Genomic DNA, 27187 nt, shown 5'->3' with positions numbered 1-27187 from the left:
CATTCCTATGTAGGGCTGCCAAACTTATGTTTTGCTTTATTTCGTTTATTACACGCTTTTAAATTATTCCCAATATCCAATAAATAAATTTAAAATATTCTTGTCAGTTATGAAAATGGAACTGTCACTGATATTTTTCTCACAATATTTTAACCTTTGTATCTTATGCAGCCATACATAAGATATGAGTTTATTAATAAAACGAGCCTACTGCCCATGTTAATGAAAAACAGCATAACAGGAAATCATAACATCTCATTTAAATTCAAGATTTATTCTGTACCCAACTCATTTTAATGATATCAGCAACAACCCTAACTCATCGCACAATCCCAATTTGAAAATTCTAAAACACACATACAATGGCGGGCGGTTATGAAATGTGTTGAAATAACTGCGTTTAATCTGACAATACGCGCGATCTGATACATACATCACATACTCGTACATACTACGTGTTACTGTGCTTCAATAACACTGTTGTACAGTCAACAAACAACATTCCTGAATAAACGTGTAGAGCTATGGTAAAATGCTTGCTTTCCAATGTCCTATGAAACATGCACAGTGTACATTGATTTTCGGACGGGACTGTACTCAGTGTTACACCCGTGACTACCGTCGGGCAAAGGTCTCACACTCTATCGTATAGATACTCAAACGTTAACTTATCCAAAAACTGGCATGTCTTAAACGACCTTTACTATCCACCATCAGGCAATAAAATGTCCTTCAACGGAAACTGTGTCATTCACATCTAACCATCTTCGTCTTAAATAACATTGCAATATTCAATGCTCCTTCTCTCAGCAGAAACAACCTTGAACTTGGCCTTGCGTTGTGTACCTCTTTTATTTATGAGCGAGGGGGACGCGGAAACACGAGATCAGCTCACTTACTACGTACATCGTTTCACCTCCGGCCTCTAATATACAATACATGAGCGATCACGGCCCGACGAACCCTTTCATATTGACGCACAAACTACACCGATGATCCAGCCTGCGTGCAATTTGTTTAGCCCTGTACTTCGCCCCGCACCCCGCGCCCCGCGCCGGGCGGTGAGGATACCATAAAATATCTTATCTACTTTATAAATCCGCTTCCATAATAACCCTCTCTGATAAAACGCGAGATAACATCACCGGATGTACGATTTACGAGGAACCGAACACATGATGCGATCACTACGTGCGCCTTCCACTCTGAATAAAGCTCGTTATCGAACACAGCCATGTTCCAAAATAAAGACAAAACAATATTATCGAGAAATTCCCCTTCGCAACGCGGATTTCCTTAAAAGTTTTCCGTAGATTTTTATGTAAATCACGTTAGCAGTGTGTAGCGGCAACTAGCACTGAAAGAAGGCAATTTGGTGCGAGCGCGGAGCGAGCGCGGCGCGGCGGCGGCGGCGCGGTGGAGCGACGCGGCCCAGATAAAAATCCCATATAGATATTTTACGAGTGTAGCGAAAACGTGTTAGTTGCACGCTAAAAGCGGCGCGAAGAAGCAAACCCGTTTAGTGCACGTGTTGCGATCATTTTATTGGATTTCCGCAGTCGCCCAGTCGTCGCGGCGCGCCGTCTTCCCGCGCCCGCGCCCGCCTCCGCTCCACCACACGTTTATTTTCACAGAAATAACACCGCACTGGCCCACATTTTAGTGTAAGTGCTGTTGTTATGTTAACTAAACGATTTCAGTTGTAGCGGCAACACTTTTTAAAGCTCAGATAACAATGCTCACGTTGCACGTTAGTAGCTGACGGTAACTGCTCACGGCTACATTATTACTGCAATTGGTGGCGATAACAATAACGCTTTTAGATAGTCCAAATAAAAGGCTTATACAAACTGTTGTTAACAAGAACATCAATGGTTGACAGGGTTCACCTGGTCATCCACAAAGCATTAGAGGTGAAACGACGCGAGCTATAATAACGTTGCATGTGTCATGGTAATAACATAATTTATGTACAAGTAAGTTGAGGAGCGAGTAACGAGTGTTTCGCGATCGTTTGAGAGCGAGCAGCGACGAGCGACGTATAAACGTTAATAGAACGCGTTACTAATCGCGCTAACGTGCGCGCTAAATCCGCAACTATAGAACGAATTAACGGATTACCGAGTGTCGAGAACGATGTCTCCTCGCGTCTTTACACCACACTACTCTATGTACAAACAAAAGGCAAAAGACACTGAACACTGAATTTCTAAATTCGTATACATTTACGACGCCTTTTAAATTGTGTTGTCATTCTTGTTCAGCTAGTTACGTATGCTACGGTGCAGAATATTTTGATAATCCCATGTCGATGACTTTCAACTAACTAGCTATACTGGTATACGCTTAATTTAGCAACAGCACTCTATTTTCAGTCCAGATGCAGTTGTTTCAACGATATAATGCTCTGTGTAATGTGAAAGCAAACCGAAGCTCACGCGTAGTTAGATCGCAGATAAACTGCGCGCACTACGCGAGCCGGAGAGCGGGAGTGCGGCAGTGCGGGGCTCCGGGTAACAATGCGCTAGTATTGTACAGTTTGTACGGCGAGAGTATGAGCGAGGTAATTCCAATATAAAAGTGTTACGCTCATACGACACGAGCACATTGCGAAGATAAGAGAATAAGGAACAAACAACTTCTCGTTTTAAAAGATATATATTTTTGAATCAAGCCTTTATCGGCACTTCAGCGCAGTGTTTCGCTCGCATTCAGTAGCGCGATCACGAACACTCGATATAATAGCATCGAGTTCCTATCGAACAAATGTCAAGTGGCATTTGAAGCTTGGACGTGCATACTACCTCTACATACGTTATTCTAGCGTGGAGTTAAGACGCTCGGGATATTGAAATCATGCCCTTGATTATGTCATTTCTGTGAAGTAGTGTAAGTGTTTAGCCATTTAGGTAAGACAAGCAAATAAGTGGATGATCTCAGCAGTAGTTACATTTATAACGGAACAATACAACAATATGTCAGAACAATAAAGTTATTAAAAGCGCCTGTAGTATTTTATACTGAGACGCAGGATGTTTATGTTCTCATATTAGGCAAATTGGTGAAAAATCACGCGTGTGCAGTGAGGCGCGGGAGAGTGCGGGACGGCGCGGGGTCGAGGCGACGACGTGACGGGCACGACGTGTTGTTTTGTCGTCGCACGTGACCGTACACAAGCAGCGCTGCAACACGTCGCCTCCGCCCGTCACGCTCATCACCGCCGTCACGCCGCCGCCGCGCCGTCACGTCAACCTTCCCTGTGATATTTAACTTTTAACTTGTGTCGCTAAGATTAGAGTGGAGGATATTCTGTTGCTTTTAAAAACAAATTAATATTGTACTTGTAGAGTTAAATAATAATAGAGTCAATCGAACATCGCCTGTAGCGTTTGTCAATAAACTAATTTAGAAGTGGAGTATCGAACGCCGGGGGATATTTAGACACGCTTCATTTAATTTTGTTGTTTAGAGAAAGTTTCGATTGGGATGATGTCCAACTAATTCCACTACGTACCGTTGAAAGGTTACACGCTAGATGTTCTAAAAGTTTGTGGTCACCGTATTAAACAATTAGTTACAAAAACCTTTAGAAATAAAAAAAAATACAATAACAATCCGTCGTAGGTGTGCTGTAAATAATTGGTAACTGTAAAGAGTGCAGCAAACGAGCGTTGTTCTCAGCAGAGCAGCTAGTTTCATATCACGTTTAATAAATTCAACAAAACTTAGAGTCCCGGGGGTCGCCGCCGCACCGTCCCCGCACCGCCCCCGCACCGCCGCCGCGCCGCATCACCGCCGCGCCGCTACACGTGAGCTCGTTTACACAATTTACACAAGTTTGTTGCGGACAGCACACACACACACACATATACTGTATGTTCCTAGATATATGTGTGGCGCGTGCAAGTGAATGTAATGCATCTTACGCGAAGGATGCGAACACAAAGAGCGAGGACTCCGCCGCAGATACGCACGGGTACAACACACCGCATTCGAGACTTCGTGACTTTCTCTCATACATCACTTTTAAGAATTAAATTATATAAAGAGATATACTTAACTTAATATTCCAAGGATATCTCTTAAATACACGTAATACGAACAATCAAAAGCTTTTCATCTTTTGGATGCTCTGTGACGCATGGTGTTTGTGAATGTGCGATGCAAGTGGTGCGTATTGTTTGCGTGAGCGTTGCGGCGTGAAACCGCGCACCTCCATTAGTCGTGCGGCTGGGACCCACCGCCGCCGCCGCGGATGCACTTGTCGCCGAGATTGACTCACCAACTCACCGAATTGACCGAACTGACCGAACTGACCGAAGTACACGCGACTCTGTGACTCGCTGTGTCTGACAGACTTACCACACGAGCACTATCTCACGACAGATACATTATTATACTTACACTGACAATAATTGTCTAACAATCATGCAGATACAACTATTTTCTAGTTTAAGACAGATATGGAAGACAGTTGCACTTAACAGTACAAAAAAACTTGCAAGAGAAAGTTAGACATGTATTTTTACTAGCTATCGTAACAGATTAGTTAGAAGAGCTTTAACGAGAGTTAATATCAAGTTATATATTATGCCTTAAGGCAATAACATGAAATAGGTAGAATAACATTTATGAAAGCCAAATTTTACAGAGTTCTCTTTTAATACGTGAGGCATAAGCGTGTGCCCAACAACTGAACATTCACCAACTTATACGATAATAACTATGAGTATAAATACAAACATTGACGCACCCCCACTAACACTCTCTCAGCACTCTGTGCGCGGGGAGAGGGGACCGGGGGGGGGCTAATGTAAACAAAACGGCTATAATCGCCCAAAGTTTGAGCGCGATAACACAAAACATTCGCGGCCGCCATTATCTGCCGCCACCGACACAATCATATTTATGTTACGAATTATACTTTGACGTAGAAAAGGATATTATCACGTTTGACGTCCAGCCGAGCCCGAGCCGCCGCGCCGCCGCCCCTCCTATATGTGTGCGGTTTAAACTAATAATGTGTCACAACTATTTAAGCCTCTCAAAGCTTGTAACTAGGCCTGACATTTTTGTGTGCCGCCCACAACCCGCAAAGGTTTAGCAAATATCACTTAGTCTCGCTAACTTTTATTTTTATGTAATGCTATAATCATACCTAATGTATTAATGTCCAAGACAGAGGTGCTCGGAATGAGAGACATTCATTTAGTAACTGGCCACATAGTCACTAAGTTCTTTTTATACTTCTACGCCATATGAAGTACTTCAGGACGTGACGACACCTGTTTTATTTTCATTAACTTGTGGTTGCGCCATCACGTGAATACCAACTTAACAAAAACTGCAGGAACAAAGTAGAAGGTGTTAACTGTTGACGGCGAGTGAGGGGATGCAGGAGAGCCGGTAGAGTCGGTAGAGGCGGTAGAGGCGGAAGAGGCGGTAGAAGCGGTAGAGGCGGTAGAGGCGGTAGAGGCGGTGGGGGCGCAAAGAAAACCTACTTCACCTTGTTTTTACGGTCACCAGATTTAATAACGAGAATTTGCAGAACGCGCGCGTTTGTCGCCCTCATACTACCGGCAGGTAAAAACTATCTGTATGTTACGGCGTTAAGGTTTAAAATTGTGTGCGAGACGATGCTCTAGTATGTAGTAATGAGTTACCTAGGACGCCGAGGGGGTGATTGTACAAACACTCGCAGTTTCGCTCGACGCGACGCCTAATAATAACCGTGTGTTATAATTGCCTGGAATTATGACAAGTTATTCCAAATAGTTGCGGTCTATGTGCTATATTGTTCACATACCTTTACTATATGAGACATTTTCTTCGAAGTTAAGCTTAGTACTCAATATCTGACGACTGACTGACGTTTCAACTGATATAATATTAACATCTTGAGTTTCGTGACATAGAAAAGTTGGTGTACCGAAGCACTTTCGCCACCACCCACGTCTTAGACGAAAAGTAATGTTATTGGTACTAGAACTAAGTCACTTATAGTCTCATCATCAAATAGTTAAGAGGGTAGGAATGTGATATTTGCGAGTTACAATAGAAGAGGCGTGGGATTGACCCACATGTGTGACGTGTGCGGTAGTCCAATTCTCTACTACTATCGACTACCGGCAATCGGCCTGTCATCGAGAAATCTAGTATGGAAATCTGATCAGCGCCTCTGGCGGGCGTCGTAGGAACTATTTCGGCAGTAAATTCTAAATGTCAAACTTGCGATACTCGACAGTACCGACTGTACAGAATGGCGCTACGGAATGCCGCACGGATACCGCACGCGTACCGCACGGATGCCGCGTATTTATTACGTGACGTTACGTCGACCTGTGTGTAACACTATTGGGGTCATTTTCCTCTAGGTACTTGTGTTATTGATTGGTGGTTATCATAAGCCTCCCACGCAGCTTTGAGTTCACAGATAAGGCATGCACCCCTGACTTTTCTAAGTCATGTGTATAAAATGATCGTTTATATAACGGTGTAGGAAAACATTATGAAAAAGCCTATATTATGTTTGATGTTATTTTACAATTAGAATAAGAGTAATGTTAAGTAAACCTTTTGAGTTATTTTCCGTATTTTTAGCAAGCACTGTTACATTTTAACCTTTTCAATAATTTATTACAATTTTGAGTGTCAAAACTAACTTTTTGATTATCTTCTGGTCAAATCTATGTCGTTTATGTCAGTTATTTGTCACCATCTCCGCTCCGAATGTATGCTTTACGATATTAGGATCTCACGTAAGAACCGCACTACTGACTAGAACATAATAATGAGTCGATGTGCAAACTGTGTCCCCGAGGAATGTGCAATAAATGGCAATAATATGCGGTGATACGCGGCTCCATGCTCTATGCGATACATCGGCTACAGGCTACCGGCTACCGGCTACAGGCTACAGGCTACAGACTACTGGCTACAGGCTACCGGCTACAGGCTACCGGGTACACGGCGCGCCCCGCGTATTGCCATTACCTAATTATCTGATTCAACCGCACAAATTACTGCCCAGTTGTTCACACGGCAAATGTGTTATATTTATTACCTATCTAACTACCTACTTAATATTGCTGGCTCCCGTGGGGATAGGATTACTGTGTAGTGACCCTCGGTGGACTATATGATCTCTACATATCGAACTATTGTGATTTATCAAACTTACTGGAGAGAAGCACCCGTCTTTCTCAAAAAGTCAACTAATTATTTTAGCGTAAGATTTTGTGTCTCATAATTTTCATTTGAAATTATAAATGATTCTTTGTTTAACTGCTAAGCTCATATTTTAGGGCATAATCGAAGCAATCATTTTTAATGTATTTACCATTGCCCATTACATTTGATTTCATAGAACCTACCACTTATTGTAAATTATATTATTTTATACAATACAAATGCATAATCTATCAAACGTATTTCGAACAATAATCTGTCACAGTTGACAGTTTGTCTCAACACAATTACGCGCAAATTGGTCCACAACCTTACCAGCTGTACCAGGGAGTGGTGAGTGAACCGAGAGGCCTCACTGAAAAATTACAATGTCGTCTAAATAATATAACACGTCGACTTTCAAACTAACTCGCTCACGACAAGGACGAAGTGACAACAGACTTGAATTACTAATGTTTACATGCGGTGTCACTAAGTTTGGAACATATTATTATCTGAAAAATCAACCTGCATAGACACCCCGAAACAATTTTGCTTGCATTTCGAATAACACGAGAATTACTTTTCGTTATTGACTATAACACCCATGTTCCTTCTTAAATTTTTGGTGAATATGTAACAAACAGACTGATTTTTTTTTGCACAGTAATACGAGTATTATGTACATAAAATATTCTATTATTCAATCCTCTCGAGATATCACTCCAAAAATATTACATAATTTTGTTCACTTAGCACTCGAAATAATAACAATAAATATCTGTATATTATCACACAAGATAATAACAAAAGTTTAAAGACAAATTGATTTATTCAATTACGCATAATTCATTATAACAAAACAATAAAGTTTTCAATGAATCCATTACTAAGTAATGAGTTAATAACATTAACAATGTGCAAATGCATCGCACAACACTTTCTTAAGAGATGTTTTATTTCATTATGTTTCGCAAGCAACGTAGAAATTATGCATACATTTTAATGCAACAGTTGTCTTATATAATAAGAGAATACATTCTAACACAATTTAAAATAATACAATTGTATTTTATTATGCATACTTAACTTAAAGTAAGGTCACATAAGTCACGATGTCCTTATCAGAATCTAGTCTCATTGTTTCGTTCCAATACTGTGTTGAAAATCAATCCGATACTAATTGAAATGTAAAATATCTGTCGACTGTTGTCCATCAGATTATTTATTAGACGAAGAACTCTCGGCTGATAAACAAGTTCGTGAATAAAATTCATTTAAAATTCTACGAGTAATGGAATAGTGAGACGTCTGCACAAACAAATCACTGACTTTTATATTATTTTGTTTACGCCTTGTTTATTATTAAACAATTGTTATTTTAGTAACTACTTATTTTAAATTATTTCAAGTAATTAAAGTCTGTTACAAAGCTATCGATAAACTTATACTTACTCATTAAATATTCCTATAATATAGTCGACACTGACTCGTTGTATCGTAACACATTTACGTGTGATGAATCTATAATTACCTAAGTTTTTACTTATACTTACTTATCTCAAATGTTTCAGATAACTTTCATGTTAATAACACTGCAAAAGGCTATCTACTAGTATTGCGAAACGTTTAACACACAATATCGTGGGGCGACACTCGACAGGCAAAATCACGACACGTCACCCCGTACCAGCACGTCGTCGAGTGTCGCGCCCACACGAGGGTAAATTTAATATCGCCGTACATCGCCAGTCGTGCACCACTCCGCGCCAACCCGCCGTCTAGACACTCCGCTATGTATACTAAACACGGATTTCCTTCACATGATATCTCGCAAGCTGCGACGAAAAGTGCAATTTAATCCCTCTTGTGTATCTTCCTTCTGTGAGATTTTTCAAAAATTTCAACTCATATTTCATAAAGTGTTTTATTTTAAGTTGGCTTCTTGTAATAAGCTAGATTTTATGTAGAGCTTCAGCTTTTACTTTAATTACGATGCTGTCGATGTCAGATTGTGTCCAAAGAAGACAAACGATATTTCCTGTAGTCGTTCGCCGCGGTACCGGTGCCAGTGCTGGCAGCGTGCAGCGTGCAGCGCGCAGCGTGCAGCGGTGGCAGGCCGCCACGTCGCAGTGTTGCGCCAGACATTGTTTGTGATCAATTAATTGAACGCGTGCCTCCGCCTTACACTCGCCGCCAATTTTTCCATTCGCTGCCAGTAATATTGGATCCAACTAAACTTTTCAATTGTGTTTTATCCGTAGAGAAATTATTTCGATGAACTTTTGCTCCGTAACGAATGGTTCGATTAAATTGAAACTTTGTCTGTCTGTTCGATGATCGATTTCATTTTGTTTTGGAAGCTAACAGTTTGTTCACTGGCGCCAGCGAAGGGAGGGAGGAGGAGGGATTGACTACAAATAAAATGGAACCTCTCCCTGAAAAATTGGAAATTCAATAACAGTGTCGGAAGGAGCGACTTTACCTGACAAACAGCGAGTTTAAAAACATGATAGATGATATACCGTGTAGTTTTTAACATGATGTCAACATGAAAGTCGCGCGGTGTAATAGAGCAGGTGATGTGAACGAACGATCACTTCCATCGGTCTCTCCTTACCAATAATAGAACTCATTCCTTTTTTACCACTTAATCTGTTACTTGTTTACATCAATGGATTTTAAAAGAACTTATAATCAATTAACAATAAGAAGAATGAATTCCTATCACTATTCACCTTCCAGCAAACATCGGGAAGAAATATAACTTTTTTACGTTCTGAATGGTTCCGGACCCCAGTGTGGTGAGTGTTAGTGCCCCGAGGTTATCACGCATTACAACGTGTCACTGGGCGCCCACACGTTCGTAATGAAGCTGCACGTTGAATGTCTGACACGCACCCTCGCTCTCTTACCTCCATTCACTTATTATTTACTTGCAAAGGTGACGTCACACCTCCCTGTACTCAAAGGAACCACGCTGCAGCCACTACGCTAGCAAACACAGCAAAATATTAATCTCTCTCGTTTTCTTTTGATATCACGAAAATAATTATTCAGATGCATGCATTTCTGAAACTCTAGAAAACTCTTTGTAATTTGATAAAGGTTTTTGATGAAACGACAGGTGAAGTTAGTCTATGTTGTGTAACAAGCAAATGTATCGTGGACTCGCTCGTTAAGTATTGTGGAATGTGCACTATGTTAACTATGTGCCGCTCACTACGGGCTAACTGTGACGTCACTAGTATGTGACTATGACGTTATAGTCACGTGACGTTCACATTCAAAAACCTTTAGATCAAAATATTTCAACAAGCCAGCTTCATTTCTGAAATGCTTGTGTTATGCATTCTCGTGTCTTTTTATATAAACATAAAATATAACTAACACTAGATTAGATTAGAAGTCTGAAGACAGTTGCTTTGCGGAACTGTAAATTTTGAGTAAACGAGAAGAAGAATATTTGAAGAAGTTATGTGTATGTGACCGTAGTGTGTCATCGCCAGGGTCGTAAACCCACGCAGCCCGACTACACTCGCCCCCCACAGGTCTGTCACCACACTCCGCAGTACTGAGCGCACGGGATGTACTGATTAACTCGCGTTACAATCCGCCGCGCACTTTTACGACGAGAGTAACGCGCGCCTACTTAACGACACGCGCGTTTATTACAAGTACACACCTCGTATGAAACGGTTTACAGTTTACACATTAAACGTTATGTGCTGAAACTAATTAAATATTTTTACGTGCCCCACATATGTATGTATATTATGTGCCAATTGCAATTTTTGTATTCATACATACATACATACATGCAGAATATCACGCTTTTTTCCCATAGGGGCAGGCAGAGATCAAAACGCTACTTGCTATGATCCCTACAAAGGGGATCATCCAGGCTCCATACATTATTGGGCCTTTTTTCAAAGTTTCAAGGTGTGGCCCCTTAGGTTCGCTAAGGGGGGATGCGCTGACCTAGCGCTAGCCGCTAGTGACCAGTCCAGTGGCGACGCATTGGGGCGCCGAGGGAATCAAACTCGCATCTAAAGGGCCACACCCTCGGTTGTGTGCAACTAACAAACCATCGTCTAGGTAAGAGGTCATCTAGAGTGTTGCTGTTGGGTTGTTATGTCCGACTCATCGGCATGTGGAACAATATTTTGTGCTTCAGGCACCATTTGTGATAAGGGCCATTGTTATGAGGACACATGTTGCGGTTTAGTGGGTATGCCCGCTCTTCTAATGGAATTTGCACATAGCCCCGCACTCCACCCTGGGTGCTGGTGTATGCATAATGCGCATACGCACCACTCCCATCGTCGTGAGCCGGGGCGATCACATAACGATTCCGATAAGTGTGTTACAGTAGGGAATTACATACAAATAATACTGATGAGCTCGAGTTGATACGTGTGCTTACGACCTGAAATCAACTTCAGAGTGGTCGCTTCACAATGAAAATTGCTTAAGATAGTTAATTCTAGCAAAATCAATCATTATTTTATGTTTTACAGCAATTTCAGAAATGAATAAATGTTTGAATATTATGAATCTTCAAACCTGTATAACTCGGTTCATAGCGATCCTACCGGTTTCGTGCCATACTAACTATTGTTTCAAATAGCTAGCTCTATCGATACATGCTACTTTTTTTTGTTGGCCGGCACTTTGAAAAAAGGCCCAAAATGGATGATCTCCTTTCCCTTGCCTTGTTCTCATCCATACATCTTGTAATACAGAACCGCCGGTTATGAGTACTATGCAACTGACCTTTTTTTCAAGACATCGTGCTTCGTCGATGTGATCTGTGTATGTGAGCGTCCCATACCGGCGCTTCCATTTATGTCCGCACAATGAATTCGTCAATCTACATTCATTCATTATCTCTACGCCACCATACCTCCTGTCTTCATTAGGTACGAAGTCATCAATGTGTGTGGCGCGAAGCTTATTGAGACAAGTTATACTACTTTAGTAGATGACTTTACGAAACACATCGTTCCCATTTGTGATATCCTTTGCATAAACAACCACTAGGCACTTGATTTTAGTTTCAATAATTTATTTATTTACATACACATCTTAGGGAGATATGCATTTGGCCTTGGAATGCGGACGTTTATCGGTCGAACGCTACAGACATAACGAACCAAAAAGCGTATAAATACAAATAATGGGAAGTGATTAGTATCTCCGGACACCTGCAGCGCGGGCGGCGCACCCTCGTCACTGTCGCTTAATACACAATAATTAAATCAACCAGTCGCACATCTGACCGCCTAGCCCATTGCTTAGCCTTCTATCTTAATAACAATACCATTTGTGTCTACGAATTCTCCCAGCTTTCGTAAAAATACATAGTTTGCAAAAGGACGCTATATCTCTTGTTTCTTCGATAGATATTTTGTCCATAATTTGCTTATTTTGAGACAATATTAGTATCTATTTAATATTGTGCTCTTCTTCGTTCTCATTATCACACATTTGATCAACGTTGTTACTGGCAACGTTGATCAAATGTTAGTCAGTTATCAGTAAGTTCACCGGTGGCGGTATTATGCGACACTTTACCGAGCGGTATCGGCAACCAGTAATTTCCATTACGTTGTATAATATTAAGTGTACGCCGCCGGAGTGCAGTCGCATGTAAGGCGGACCGAGCGCCTCGTGCTAACCCACCTACACACTAGACCACGTACCTGTAACAAAACAACGAACATTCAGTATGGTCGTTGATAAATCAAATACGTGCTCATTGCTTTTGTCATAATTACGACGTATAAAGAATGTTTTTCACATTTTCACGGATAAAATTTCATATAATTGCTTTGTATGACACTTTATTGGATTACTATGAACAAAAATTAAAAATTAATAATAATATCAGGGAATAGTAGTCTTGTTATGTGCATTCGGTGAACGTTCTTCAATACATCTACTTAAAAGCTGATATTCGAATGTGTATAGATGTTAGGTATATCTCAGGTCTGGCAAGTGGTGCGGGGTGCAGCGCGCGGTGCGGGGCGCGGGGCGGGTGGTGCTCGGTGTGAATACCGACCGTATTAATACTGCTCGTAATATGCACCGCGTGAATTTAAATGAGCTCGCTTAGAATACTCGCGCGAGATGAGACACGGTGCTCGGCAAATATCAGTATCGAACAGTATAGTACTTCATTATTAATTAAATTTATACTATGCATACTTATTCATAGAAGTTTATTATCACATAACTTTTCAAATAAAATACCAACCCGTTCTATGATATGATCTGTCTGTATCATTATTAGTTGCATTTACTGAAGAGTCGACTTACACTTGGCAGTCTACAAACCTCCATATATATATTATCTACTCAGATAATTTGCGCAACCATTCGTGAATTGCAAATAATTTTCACTCGATTCAGTTTTCCATTGTGATATCGTTATTCTTGCGGGATCATCATAAACAGTGGTGAATATTAGCGAGGATCTCCGGCGAGTGCGACACTCGGTAACAACACGCGTGAATAGAACGATATTACGCGTACAGCGACACCTGGCGTTGTTTACAACAATCGCGTCGCGCGGGACCGCCGGGGGGCGGGCGAGGGGGTGCGGGGTGAAGGGTGACAATTACCCTCGTCAAAAATTTGCCCACTTTGCTATATGTTGCCAAGTTTAGGAGTACTTGGTGTTAATGTGCGCGAGTATAAATCCTGAGGTAACACGACATTAGAGAATTTGTTTGTTACATTCTTGTGTATGTTCGGCAATGCCAACCGCATTTCGAAAGTGTGAGATCTATTCTTCTCAGTTTTACTTTATGAAAATTAGAGTAATAAATTGATACCTGCGTCATTTTATAATATCAATATTGTCGATGCCATTAATCAAGCTCCATATTGTATAGTGTATCGTTGTGCAGCACGAAGTTCTGCTACAAGTAAGTGCTCTAATGTGTGATGGTGCTTATATGAAGTTATTGTGATGTGCAGTGATTAGACGCGCGGTGATACACGTTACGATATGATCGTGTGTGTGTTCGTTGTAACTCCTCACGCACTCCGGTATTATGTGTGAGTTTCTCGTGAAGAGAAAATATCTTATTTCCATGACACGCTTCTGCTTACATGTTGTTTGAAAGTTCAAGAATTCAAAGTATAAAACACATGTCATCTAGATTTTTGTACGAAATCTGAGACTTACAGCAAGTTTTATTGTGAGACGATCATAAAATCTCATGTGGCTTTACCTGTCTACAATACATTGTAAACTACTATGTATCCTATAACACATGGTCAAGTACATTCATACAGGTAAATCATTTTAAACGGTCAAGGATTTTTAGACAGCATAAACTAAATAAATAAAAAAAAAGGAATAACATGAAACTTTCAGTCATTCTTTAATTATTTTGTTATCATGCTGAAAGTTAAATAAAAATATAAGTTGTGTTGTTTCTCGTTACTTCCTTAGACACGTGTGTGCGTGTGTATGTGAGGCGTTGTGTCGTTTGTGTCGGTCGTGTGTCGATGTGTGTCGTGTGTCGGTGGCGCGCTGCCAGCTCGGAGCTGCACTTAATGTCCTGCACAATTCAATGGTATTTCCTCCACTATTGATTGCGTCGTTGTTCCCACATTTTGTTCGCGGCGAGTACGGCGTCGAACTGCGGCGCGCTCAGTCGCGTGTGTCGCCCTCACCCGCTGAGCATTCGTTCACACCACACTGCGCACCAAACAACTATATTTAGCAACACAAAAATAAATTGTTTCATAGCAAATTGAATATTTGGAGAGAACAATGACTAGCTTTTCGTTAATCTTACTCATTTTAGAAACTTGTGAAATGTCTTTAGAACTATTATAGTTATAATAACCAGCGTTTTCGTGCTGTTTCCTCGCTTTCTAATTTTTCGCACTTATATAAACGCTCGGAGTTAAACCGCAGTTATTTAATGATAAGTGTTATAAGTCTCTTTTTATAATAATTAAATGAAAGTTGTGCATCTGTGTGTAGCCGCGAGCCGCGAGCTGGTACTCAGCGGTGAGCGAGCGACGCAACAAACAGCCGCCGATTAAAGCGATTACCGCTCGTTGCTCAGACACAACTCCACTAACTAAGTGCACGCCGCGCCCGCTCTCTATTATTCTTTAGCGAACCGCGTAGCACGCCGCTACACTCGTAGCTCGTAGCACGTAGCGCGTAGCGTACTACGAGCGTAGACGCTTCCTTCTACGTACTGTGCTTGCATTGAAACGTCAGTCGGTGTGTCACGTGAATGTTAACTATGTTGATGAATGGTGGTCGGTGTTCATTTGTATTCCGGTCACCGCGACGCTAACGCTAATACACGTTGAGGGTGATATTATTTATTATCGATCTGTCAACGAGCCGATGTCAGTGGCGCAATCTATCTGTAAATGGCAAAATACATCGGAAAGAAAACGTTACCGTTGTAAGGAAATCTCCGTTTAGAAGATTGGAATCAGGATGTTAATCTCACGCACCGAGACGTTGGCAACAAAAGCCTAGTGAAACATAACAAGCTGTCGTTAAACCAATTCGCGTACAACGGCTCAAATGCCACTATTCTTTGTGTTTTCGAGCAACTACCTTCCATAGCTCTCCCCCCTCCCTGTCCCCTCTACACCCCGCGCCTCCCTCGGTGGAGCACCGCCGCGCCGCCGCGAAATATGACGTCATAAAGTAGAGAATTAACTGAAATGGCCCGTGTTCTGAGCGCGAGATCCAATTCTATTATTATTATACGTTTTATTTGAGCAGGCTCGGTACCTACTCTCACACAAGCAACGTACTACCTCATATAAATACTAGTTCCGACGAAACTTTTGGGGATGTTAATGTTTTAATCCGGACTATAAAAAATATGAGTTGAGTAGTTCAGTGGTTAAAGTCCAGCAGCCAGTTATGGAGGCTAAGCTACGGTTTTCCAACTTTAAGAAACAATAATGACAATGATTCATGAGAAGTAAAACCATTCAAAGATCATTAGATTCGGAGCTTGGGAAGTTTTAATACTTTCAATAGGAAAAATCAAGCAATTGAGCAACATAAAATAAGTTAGAACGTATGAGTGAGACGCTCTTGTGCTCGTAACTGGTGTTTATCGCGTATTCATAACCGCGAGGCTCACTTGTAATGTATGTACATGTGTATTAGCGCTCAGTTACATGCCTCGTACGTACATACTTACATACTGCAACATACTATAGTACAACAATTTACTTGTTACAGAACATTGAGCAGCTTTGTGAAATTATTTTAAATTTCAGTCATTCACTAGTTAGAATATTCGTCTGACTAGTTTTCATAACCTGTGACCATTTTTGTCATTTTTCTGGCCCTACGAAGTTACGAATTTGATTCCCACACATAATCAAATAATAATAGATCTGTAATAAAATCTTTATATTTTTAATTCTACATTTTGTTTTCTAATGGTGCTACTTCACAAACTTGGTCACTCGATTATCTATGAAATTCAGACTAACGACTGAGTGCAAATGTATGTACTTAGTCGAGTACGCCCGTATTCAAACAGCCCTCGTTTCGGTTACCGTACGAGTAAAACAATGTAATTAATGCATCGTGTGCCGAAATTCAAGTAACATCTATCGTGCACCTAACGACTTGTGCTATTTTTTTTATAATGAAAAATAATCTCCATACCCGATACAGGCACGTTTAAATGTATTAAATTATCAGATATCCTGCCTCCTCTTACATGCTCAATAACCTATAGAACACGCATTGTCGAAAATCCCATATGATGTAAACGCTTTAGTGTGTAACCTCATAGAGTTGTTTGCAGTGTCAGATGTAGGGCGGCTCGAGGTGCTGTGGAGTGTGTCCCATAACACGTAATGTGCGTACTGTACGAGCGTGGCGTTGTTTGCCGACACTTGATAAACCTGCGCGCTTTATGGCACATTAACGGGACTTTGTTACATGCTAGACAATGACTGTCATAAGCTTGCTCATCATATGCAAGGTTTCTAGTCCTAGGTTAGTCACAGTATTTCTTTTAATTCGTGTCATATCAGATTTTGTTCAAACTGTGAAACCGGCGAACAAGATAAGGCAACATAATGTTATAGTTTTTTAAAAAAGGCAACACAAAAATATAAGTCATTTCTAAAACGTTATTTAGGCCGTTTCCCTAAGACAAAAAATATATCTATAATTTTAGATCTTCTTCGTTTTCAAATTGAATTCAACTGAAGATTCCCGGTCTACGTATTCTTTAACTGTTACTGTAATGTAGCAACAGAAACCTCTCCCCCCTCTGTTCCCTCTCCGTGGTAGACGCAGGTGTCCGGGCGAGCCCCGCTCACTGACGACTCCATTACCAGCACACAAGCAGCCATAACCAAGAGATACGACTACTGTCCTACACACTGTCCCTACACTACGATACTCTGTTAATTGCCCCTATTATAACAAACTCGTAACCGGCGAGGCCCTACTTACATGACAAGATGTATGCAAGTGACGGCCTTTGGTCTCTGTCCACCCCTATGGAAAGAAGGCGTGATTTTGATGTATGTATGAATGTTAACAAGTTAAACAGCGTCACCGAGCAACCAATGCTGGCACCATAGTCGGTGGTTCAGATAGCGGGCGGAATAGTTGATGTAATCTACAGGTGGCTGTTACCATTACACAACACTGTTCGTGTACTGCAACGCGAAGGTTATTCTTGACGCAGTTCTTTATTCATAACAAACTAACGACATTGTCACATATCATCTAAGCAACATAGTTCCTGTCAGTAACATGAGTGAGTTTCAATGAAACACAGCTTGTCAGCCGACATAACTGATTACATCTGTTATTCATGTAAATCATGAAAACGTTTTAAACAGTTATTATTAATGACAAAACTAGTGACATAAAACGTTTTATATTACCCCAGTGGCAGTGTAGGCGTTGTGTTGCGGAATGATGCGACATTAGCGTTTGACAGCGGCATTTCATTACGCCGCGCTTTTAATACATGTGATGCAGTTTCATGCATATGATGTATGGAGGGGCGCCACCAACCGCCGGTTTAATTCACCAGCGTTATACATTATGCAGCGACGTGGGGGGCGGGGGAGGGGAGGGGAGCGGTGTAGAGGACTAGAGGTTAGAGAGTGACACATTTGCAGTTCGGTGTCCTCATTATAGCCGGCTGAATGCACTTAGTTTCAAGTGCACGCCCCGACCGCCGCTTAACCCTGAATAAACGCGCGTGAATCCACTTAATTACGCCGCTGAATGCAAATGGCGGCGTTTAGCGCGGTCGCCGCCCCGTGCCGCTCCGCCTCCCACAGCCTAACGCCATGCGCTAACGTCTGTTTGCGCTCACCGCTAACGAAAAGGCAAATGCGCGCGCGCCTCATTCTTGAATTTTTGACTATCGCCACTACCTAAAAGAAAGTCACTTTCCCCAAAAAGTTAAACCAATCACCTTATTATACCTAAACATCTCGTACATTACCGGTTGAATCACTTGACAGTTAATGACGAGTTACTGAGGATGTTATTTATTGCGTAGTGTGAGGCTATTTTACGAGCGTCGCTGGCCACATCAAGTATGTGTTTGTTCAGCGACCCGCCGCTATTTGCGTACTGTTCTCGGATTAAACACTAACGTCAGGAACGTCTCCATTCTGCCGCCGAGTAATCCTTCAAACCATAAAGCTGGAATTGAATGACGTCACTTGTTTACTCTCGCCAGAGACACTTCGGTTTCATGTTGTCGTAGAAGTGAGGCTATAAACGCGTAGAATGCGCAACTGTTTACATCGAGGAGCGCGCGATAACGTTATTAAAACAAAGGCGTTATTAATGACGTCTCGTAGCCGATGGCGCGACACGTGACGCCGCGTAGACGATGCGTGTATGTGTAGTCAAGCGGGAGCTACGTGTGCTACGAGCGCTACGTAGTACTGTAAACTCCTAAAGTGTGAGTTATTATAGGCACGAGCCAGTGAGCGATGCGCGCATACATTTGGGTACTAATTAATGTATAATTTGATCCTAGATTATTACGAGGAGATTATAAATGATGTAAACGTTTTAGCGCGGAAAGTTCTTGCATCAGCTGATGTAATTACAGATCATTTTCAGATCAGTGAAACGACTACTTAATTAATTATTATGTTTATTAAAATAAATGTGCTTCAAAAGTTAAATGTTAAGTCCTTAACACCATCTACATGATTTTTTTCTGGATAAAATATGGTATTTAAGTGTGAAGAGTAAAGTGAGGCCAGGAGTAAGGTATGTCGGTTGTGGTGTTGCAGTGCCGTCAGCACGGATCCTGGGCGGGCCGGACCTGCACGTGGACATGGGCTCCACCATCAACCTCACGTGCCTCATCCAGTTCAGCCCCGAGCCGCCCGCCTACATCTTCTGGTACCACGAGGACGAGGTGAGCGGACGCAAAGTAATTATACACAACCTTACTATCTTACTATTATATGTATTTTATTTATATCTTATCACATTACTCGAGTACGGCTCCATATCAGTATCGACATGGATCCAGTACATCCCAGTGCCACAGTTTAATCCGGTATTTTTTTATTTATTATAGTCTTAGTTTGGATCGACTCTACAATGGAGCCCTGCTCGATTTATGTTATTCGTACATTATTAAGAGTGGGGTTCAATTCCCTTGCACTGTTGGTTTTGATTTAGATAAGCTGTTTTGTAAAAATTGCAAACCGTAAACCAAGTTTTCCTTCACCGTCAATCCTAGCTACAATGAGTAAATTGCACGCATAAATAAAACGCAATTGACTTAACGAGTGTGTGAGAATACCCCCACAACACGTTGAAAGAATCAAATTACCGTAGCCGAATCAATGAAATGCGTAGCTCGCTACGAGAAGCTACACGGCGCTACGGCGCGGCGTAGCAACGTAGCACGGGGGGAAATACAACAGATATAATTCCACTGCATTTAATTGAAGAAGCATTGAGAAATGCATGCCGTATACATATTGAGCAGCAAATATATTACGTAGACAATATATTATATTAAAATAAAAGCTCCGAAAAAAAATAAAACTTTGATATTGGCTGCTACATCGTAGAGGTGTGCACTTGTTTCTATAAAAAGACAACATTAATCTTAGTAAAGCTTATTAATAGGAATCGATCACGAAATGTGATGACGTCACTTGCCCACACGCACACACACATACACACAGATATTACCAGTTAATTCAGTGAGATGAGGCGTATGTTCGTAATAGAGGAACTTACATAACATGTGTGTATCGCCCGCACGCTGTACACTGCGGCTTATTATCGAAGCGTAGTCATCGTCCACCGATATAACTGGCTATGGTTTGCTAATAATTGTTGGTGCTCATGTACCGTGTCGAATGCAACAAGTTGGATTAACAAGATATATCAACACGCAACATAAGTTAGCAATTATGCAATAAACACAATACATCATGCATAAGACAGTACACAGGATTATATTGTTGTACCAGTGAGAAAGTCGTGTATAAAAACCGGCATTAGAAAAATATGGTTGTAATGTTGCTTTTGGAACCACTTCTCAGTTATTTTACAAAACTACTAGAACAAATACCTAACTTACAAAGACATTAGTTCGTTATAAATGAGCCGCGTCATACAAGAGCGACGCCGCGTCGTTGCGTCGGCCGCGAGCTAATTAGTATTAGTACCGGCGGCGCGACATCACACACTAATTACAACAAACTGTGTCGATGTCGTCCCGCACCGCGCCGTGTCGCGCCGCGTCGTGTCGTGTCGCGTCGCTGCTCGCATATTAATAAAGGACGGGCGCTTTATTACTTCCATAAGTGATTAACACGCGTGAATACTAACGCACTTGTTACCGACCGGCCTTGTACCGTCGCGCCGCGTCTCCTGCGACCCGCACACGTTTCAACTTTCATGTTCAAGTTGTCCTACGAGTTGTCAACTCGTAACAATTTAATACTGATGATGGTATTTTCTACATTCTGTATTTTTTAGAATTTGTAATCTTTAAATACATCCACTGACCATGGTTCGAATGAAAGTTAATTAATTCTATTTCTATGGGCTGCGCCCTGCGGAAATCAAGACAAAGATAATATCGAAGAAAATTATATTTCCGTTTTTTGTCCTCAGGTGCTTTAATACATAGTAATTACTAAGAGCTAGAAGTAAAACCTTCAATCAATACTGTCCTTGAACTCACACATATTCTGTAAAATGTTTGTTGCCATGAAGACTCACAACGTAACGTCTCTATAATGCTCTATATACTTGGGTATTTTCGTGATATGTCTCAAGTGTAGCTTTAGTCTCCTGGGAGTTATCGGTTGTGAAGGCGCGCGCCCGCGGGTCTCGCCGCCATACGCGTATCAATATAGTACTACCATTTGCTTTGACATTCAGTAATGTCATGATAGTTTATGCCAAAAAAGTTGTCAAATCGGAGTGATTAACCGATTGAAATGACGAGTGATTAACCTCAGATAAAAGACGAACGTTCATACGTAATACGTTTAATTCTAGACGCCTGATTATTTATTTTTGTGCCAATGATTACTTGAATTACACATCACAAATTAATTTCTGTCAGCTTCATTACATAGTACACGGTGTGGTTTTTGTGTGGAGGCGCAGGTATCGGGTCTATAACCGAATGTCTATTAGACTGTGTGTGTGTGTGTGTGTGTGTGTATGTCTAGTGGAATGAGTTTAACGGTGATCAATTATGAACGCTAAAGCGAGCTGGTAATGGAGCTATCCGGGTTTCAATCGCGCCGCCGGTCTTTAGGTAATTGGATCGCGTCCAGGTCAGAGGAGCCCGCACACACACACACGCACACACGCACACACACATACACGCACATAAACAAACAACGTTCATTAGCTATTATAGAGACAGGTGCACATCAATGCGATAATAGTCTAAGCTTATGAGGAAATAATTCATGAATTCATGCAGTCACATTATTTTTGATCAATAGCAGACTGAAGCATTTATTTTACCTTGTATTGTTCAAATCGCTAGTGACGGATTGCCTACAACATTTAAAGCATAAAGTTTGCATACAAATTAATAATTTTTAGATACAACATTTAGTTCGACCGTGGATTAAACCGCGGACCGGACTGAAAATACCATTTTCTACGGAGACATTAGACCCGAACTATAAGGGATCACAATACATTAAGGATCATGTCTCTTATAATTGATTGTTAATGTATGTAGTACATAGTAATATGTATACGTATTGATGTTGTGCGTGTTGATGTATTATGTTGAAGACGGATACGTGAATGTATGTGGTCATGTGATGTGAAGCAGGTGATCTCGTACGACTCGTCGCGCGGCGGCGTGTCCGTGGTGACGGAGAAGGGCGCGGCCACCACGTCGTACCTGCTGGTGCAGGACGCCGCGCCCGCCGACTCCGGCCGCTACTCGTGCTCGCCCTCCAACGCAGAGGTCGCCTCTGTCAGGGTGCACGTGCTCAACGGTATGTAATGCACTCGCATACTTTATCAACACACTAACTAGGAAGCTGTCCAGTGCCCGGTTGTTGCTGTAAGTTGTTTAAATTGACAGCTGGAAGTATCTCTTCGTGTGTAGACGTGCTTAAGTTTCAAGATATGTCTTATCTGATAATTTTCCGTTTAAAACAACCAAACCGAAATTAAATTGTAGCCGTAATAGCTCTCTACAAAGTTATCCGGACGCACATTCTACTAAGTATATTCTGTGTAATATTAATCTGTGCTCTCAGATTACCGGCGTTTCTTCGCGGAATCCTCATCAAATTGAGATAAACACGAATTATTAAGTAGCGAATAAAGAATGTTCGCTAATTTGGCTAATCGGTAATTTAAGGGTAATTTAGCGCCATTAAAACTTCTCCATCGCTCTTTGTTACGTTATTACGATGAGTCGCTCTCGTCTGTGTGTGTGTGTGTGTTGACGCGGTGTGTGTGCGTGTGTTGCAGGCGAGCGGCCGGCGGCGATGCAGACGGGGTCGGCGGGGCTGTCGAACAGCGGCGGCGTGATCGTGGCGCTGCTGGCGGCGGCGGCGCTGCACGCGCGGCTGCTGCGCGCACAGCTCGCCAGCTGATCGCGCGCGCCGCCGCCCCGCCGCGCGACTGTGCAGTGACTGTGTCGAACTGCAGACGTGTGTCGCGCCGCGCGTTCTTCTTTACCTATTATTTTACCGCGAAAACTTAGTTTTCGTCTAGATAAGTAAATGAATAAATTATTTACGTAAGTAACGTAAGATTTTTATGAGAAGCGAGTAATGCGTAGCGTCAAATCACTGTGATTCACGTTCACTCTCCGGAACCTCTCTCGAACTGAACGTATGCGGTACGTACAGATATCTAACGCGATATATGAAATTTTAAACGATCGAACTCTTAATATAATAGCGTTTGTTGCGGCGACATATTGTAAATAATATTGTTTTATGATTGTGGAGATGATATATTGTATTGAATACTTATCGTTAGTACGTCACAGTTTATATGAGATCCTCTGTCAGTAGTTAGCTCATTCCCGTACCTAGTTGTAACGTGGCCGGTGTTTGTGAGGTGTCGCGTGACGCACTCCGCTCTCATCACTAGTGCTGGTGTAGTGCTGGTGTAGTGCTAGCAGTGCGCTAGTGTGGCACTACACTGCTAGCGCTGAGTGTCGCGTGTGTCACGTGGCACGGACACGTGTTAATGTAACGTTTCGTCGATGTAAGTACAAGTAACACGAAACTGCTCATCGTCACCCTCACTATATGTCTGTACATTTTATATAAAACGTTCGTTTCTGTTCAATCCACTGTTTAGTTGTGAAGCCCATTGTAAGCAATAAGAAACACAGATTAGATAAATGTATATTTTATCGCTGTAATATATGTAGTAGGCAGACAAATTTATTACTTATAAATGTTATTTTAGTACAATTTGTAACTATTTTAATTTTTATTAATATTATTTAAAACGTAGTCAAATGTATTATTTAATATTGACGATATGTTAATTGTTCTTGTATGAGTTATGTTGATGTAAGCTCATGTCCGCCGGCAGACTGTCGCGACACTACACGCAGTGTGCACACACCCTTAACACGACGTCTCCTGCGACACGAGACAACACTGTGCACTGGTGTCGTGTGTAGTGTGTACGAGGCCTTACACCGCGTGTAATCGCTAGTGCGGTGTAAGAACATGTACACACTATACACATACACACTAGTCAACATTGAATACAGCCTAGCTTATTGCAAACACCAAATAATTATACACATATTTTGAAAGAGCGAATAACAAACAAATGCTATAGAATTGTTTTGATTTATAACAAACAAACGAATTGCATCGTTGAAAGTATTCACATTCAAATAGTGTGACTACTCACAATATTTCAATACAAATGTGGCCGGGATTTTATGCAATATTTAGTGTACGTGCTGTGTGGTTGTGTGTGAGCACATTGTGTGTGTGTGTGTGTGTGTGTCGGGCGGCGTCTCTAGTGTAACATACTAGTGATAATTACGTACTTCTATGATTCACTCACTCGTCGACGTGAAGGGGGCGGCCAACACACACCGTGTATAATGTATATGTATCTACACCAACCTTCATAATTTCATCTAACTTTTATAAACAAACACTATGTCAAATCAAACTCACTCATTGAGACGACAGCTTTCTAACAAATACGATGTAACAGAGGTCAAACGTGACCTCTAACTAATATAACTGTGTATGTGAACAGTTGTGAACTTTGTAAAACATTATCATAGTAATGAACTCTTTGTATACTTAAGCCAGGGATACACTAGGCCGGGGATAAATGTACCTCAATCTTCGATCTTGTTTGACAAGTGATGATGTTTGATATCGAGTGAAGTCTGGCACTCGGACCACTTCACCCGACGTCCCTAGACTATCCCTGACTTTAAATAATATGTAATGTTGCATGTTCGCAGCTTATACGCTGCAACTTCACACTAATCGTCACGAAAATGTACGAAATATATAAATGTTTAAGAAGTGAAGTGAGCCGCCCTCGCTTTAACTATACCTACCTACTATAGTTATATATTGTTCTGACGTTTAGTCAAGTAAGAGCGTAACGTATAGGTAATTGTAAATGACGAACATTCAAAATAAAATGTTTTTGTATAGAATAAATTGTAAATACGATATAGATACAAAGTTTTACAATAAAATTGATCTTAGACGACGGACGTTGTATGATACGGAGACTATATGTATGTAAAACATAAAACTATATGTATACATAAACAGAATAAGTTTGTTTTCAAATAAAATATTTAATATTTAAGTAAAGTTACATTTTATTTCTGCAACTCCCTGAACAGAACAATGTTTCACACCGTTCCATACCTTGTATACTCTGAATCTATGATCTTACATTTTGTATCTCTTCCTTGCAACAACAATACAATATACCTACGCACCACTAAAAACTTAATGAAACATCTGTGTCATAAGGCAGATCATTAAAGCAATAGGTAATAATATAAGTTGTGTGTATCGCCGTAGCACTAACAAGCTCCGGTAACTAATAGCACGAAACATTGAGTCGTCGAAGTTGTGCCATGAAGCGCTTTGAACAACTGGTAACTAGAGTGCGACGAGGCCCCAGCGAGGCGCCGACGAGGTCGCGACGACACTCGATCTCATTAGCACAGAGATGTTCAATGAACACTCGTTACTGCCCCACGCTTAGAAACATTACCTTACCGACAAATCACTTGCTTGCTAATGAACTTTATGCAATCTTTAACCCCTACTTTATCCTCCTGCAAGTTTTTTTAATAGATTGATAATGAGAGAAACAAAGTTGGTAATGGAATAAACATTAGCCATTGGATAAGACAAGAAAAACGAAGATTTCAGAACTAAACAAGGACTCACTTAACCTCTAAGACTATCCGTTATACAAGCAAATGTAGCGAGTGCATTGTTCAGTGAGAATATCCGGCACGTACCGTGACCGGTGACGTCACTACACTCGCCACACAGAGTGCACCGCGCACAGCGAGCACAGGGAGCACAGGGAGGCAGCACTGCGACATACGCTCGGATGTAGCAATTAGTATGAGCCGCATGCACGTGGACCAGCCAGCTGCACTCTACACTGTACAATATACACTGTCGCTTGATAACTGTTGAGAATACTTGCGATGAGCTACATATTCCACTGTCGTTGCCTTTGTCTCTCTGTTCCGTGCCCAATTTACTTATCATAGTTCACTTCTATTTTGTGGACTATGTTTGACGACGGGCAATACTCGTTTTTAGGTAAATTCATTAATTTCACAATATTCGTTCGTTCAGTATTGTCCCTAAAAATAGCACATAGTACTGAAACCATACTTCAAATCATAGAAACTGCTTACTCTCATTTGATTGTTGCAATGAATAATAACTTAACAATATGTGATTAGCTTGTGAAGCTCGTGACTGCAACACAGCAGGTAGACGAGGTCGACATTAGCATACGCTCTTGGTTTTGTTTCGTCTGCAGCAGCAGAGCACCGTGCAGTCACCTGGCTGCCTGTCACTCACAATCGCTCGTATTGGTATCATTCAATATGCAACTACAGACGAAGAACACAATTGTGTCAATAGACGTATACTATATACACTCAGAGATAACATCATAGCTGAATACAATTGAATTTGTTAGTAGTAGAAATATGATCTATCAATCGATTTATATCAATAACCCTTGTGAATTGATTGCAGTATATTTGTCAGATTCCATTTTAACTTTGTGATACAGTTTTATTAAAGGTTGCGTTAGGATCTAACGAAATGAGAGAGAAGATCACAAATTTATTTTGTTTACAAGGAATAATAAAAGTATATAGAGGTGAGATGTTGACGACACACAATAAAACAAGTATGCAAGTTGCAACAATATTGTGAAGAGCGCACACAGCACGGTACAGGTAGTAGGGGCACGTAGAGCAATGAATCAAGTGCAACTACCCTC

General features: G+C 41.2%; 1 protein-coding gene across 4 annotated transcripts in view; it reads left to right on the top strand.

Moving 5' to 3' along the window:
- The window catches only part of LOC142984925 (zwei Ig domain protein zig-8-like), a 456021-nt gene extending 430509 nt beyond the window's left edge, over positions 1-25512 (top strand). Inside the window, exons 5-7 of one of the 4 annotated variants that reach the window (XM_076132848.1) lie at positions 19468-19595; positions 22509-22677; positions 23162-25512. In XM_076132848.1, coding sequence (XP_075988963.1) covers positions 19468-19595; positions 22509-22677; positions 23162-23286 — 422 coding nt within the window. In that variant the 3' untranslated portion in view covers positions 23287-25512. Of the gene's footprint in view, positions 1-19467; positions 19611-22505; positions 22678-23161 lie in introns of all 4 variants that reach the window. The other 3 variants (XM_076133079.1, XM_076132992.1, XM_076132917.1) reach the window with 3 other exon arrangements.
- Positions 25513-27187: the final 1675 nt, after the last annotated feature.

Source organism: Anticarsia gemmatalis, chromosome 1, assembly GCF_050436995.1.
Source record: "Anticarsia gemmatalis isolate Benzon Research Colony breed Stoneville strain chromosome 1, ilAntGemm2 primary, whole genome shotgun sequence".
NCBI classification, from domain to species: Eukaryota; Metazoa; Arthropoda; class Insecta; order Lepidoptera; family Erebidae; genus Anticarsia; species Anticarsia gemmatalis.
Note: the sequence above shows the minus strand (reverse complement) of the source record. Positions and strands in the feature narration are given on the sequence as shown.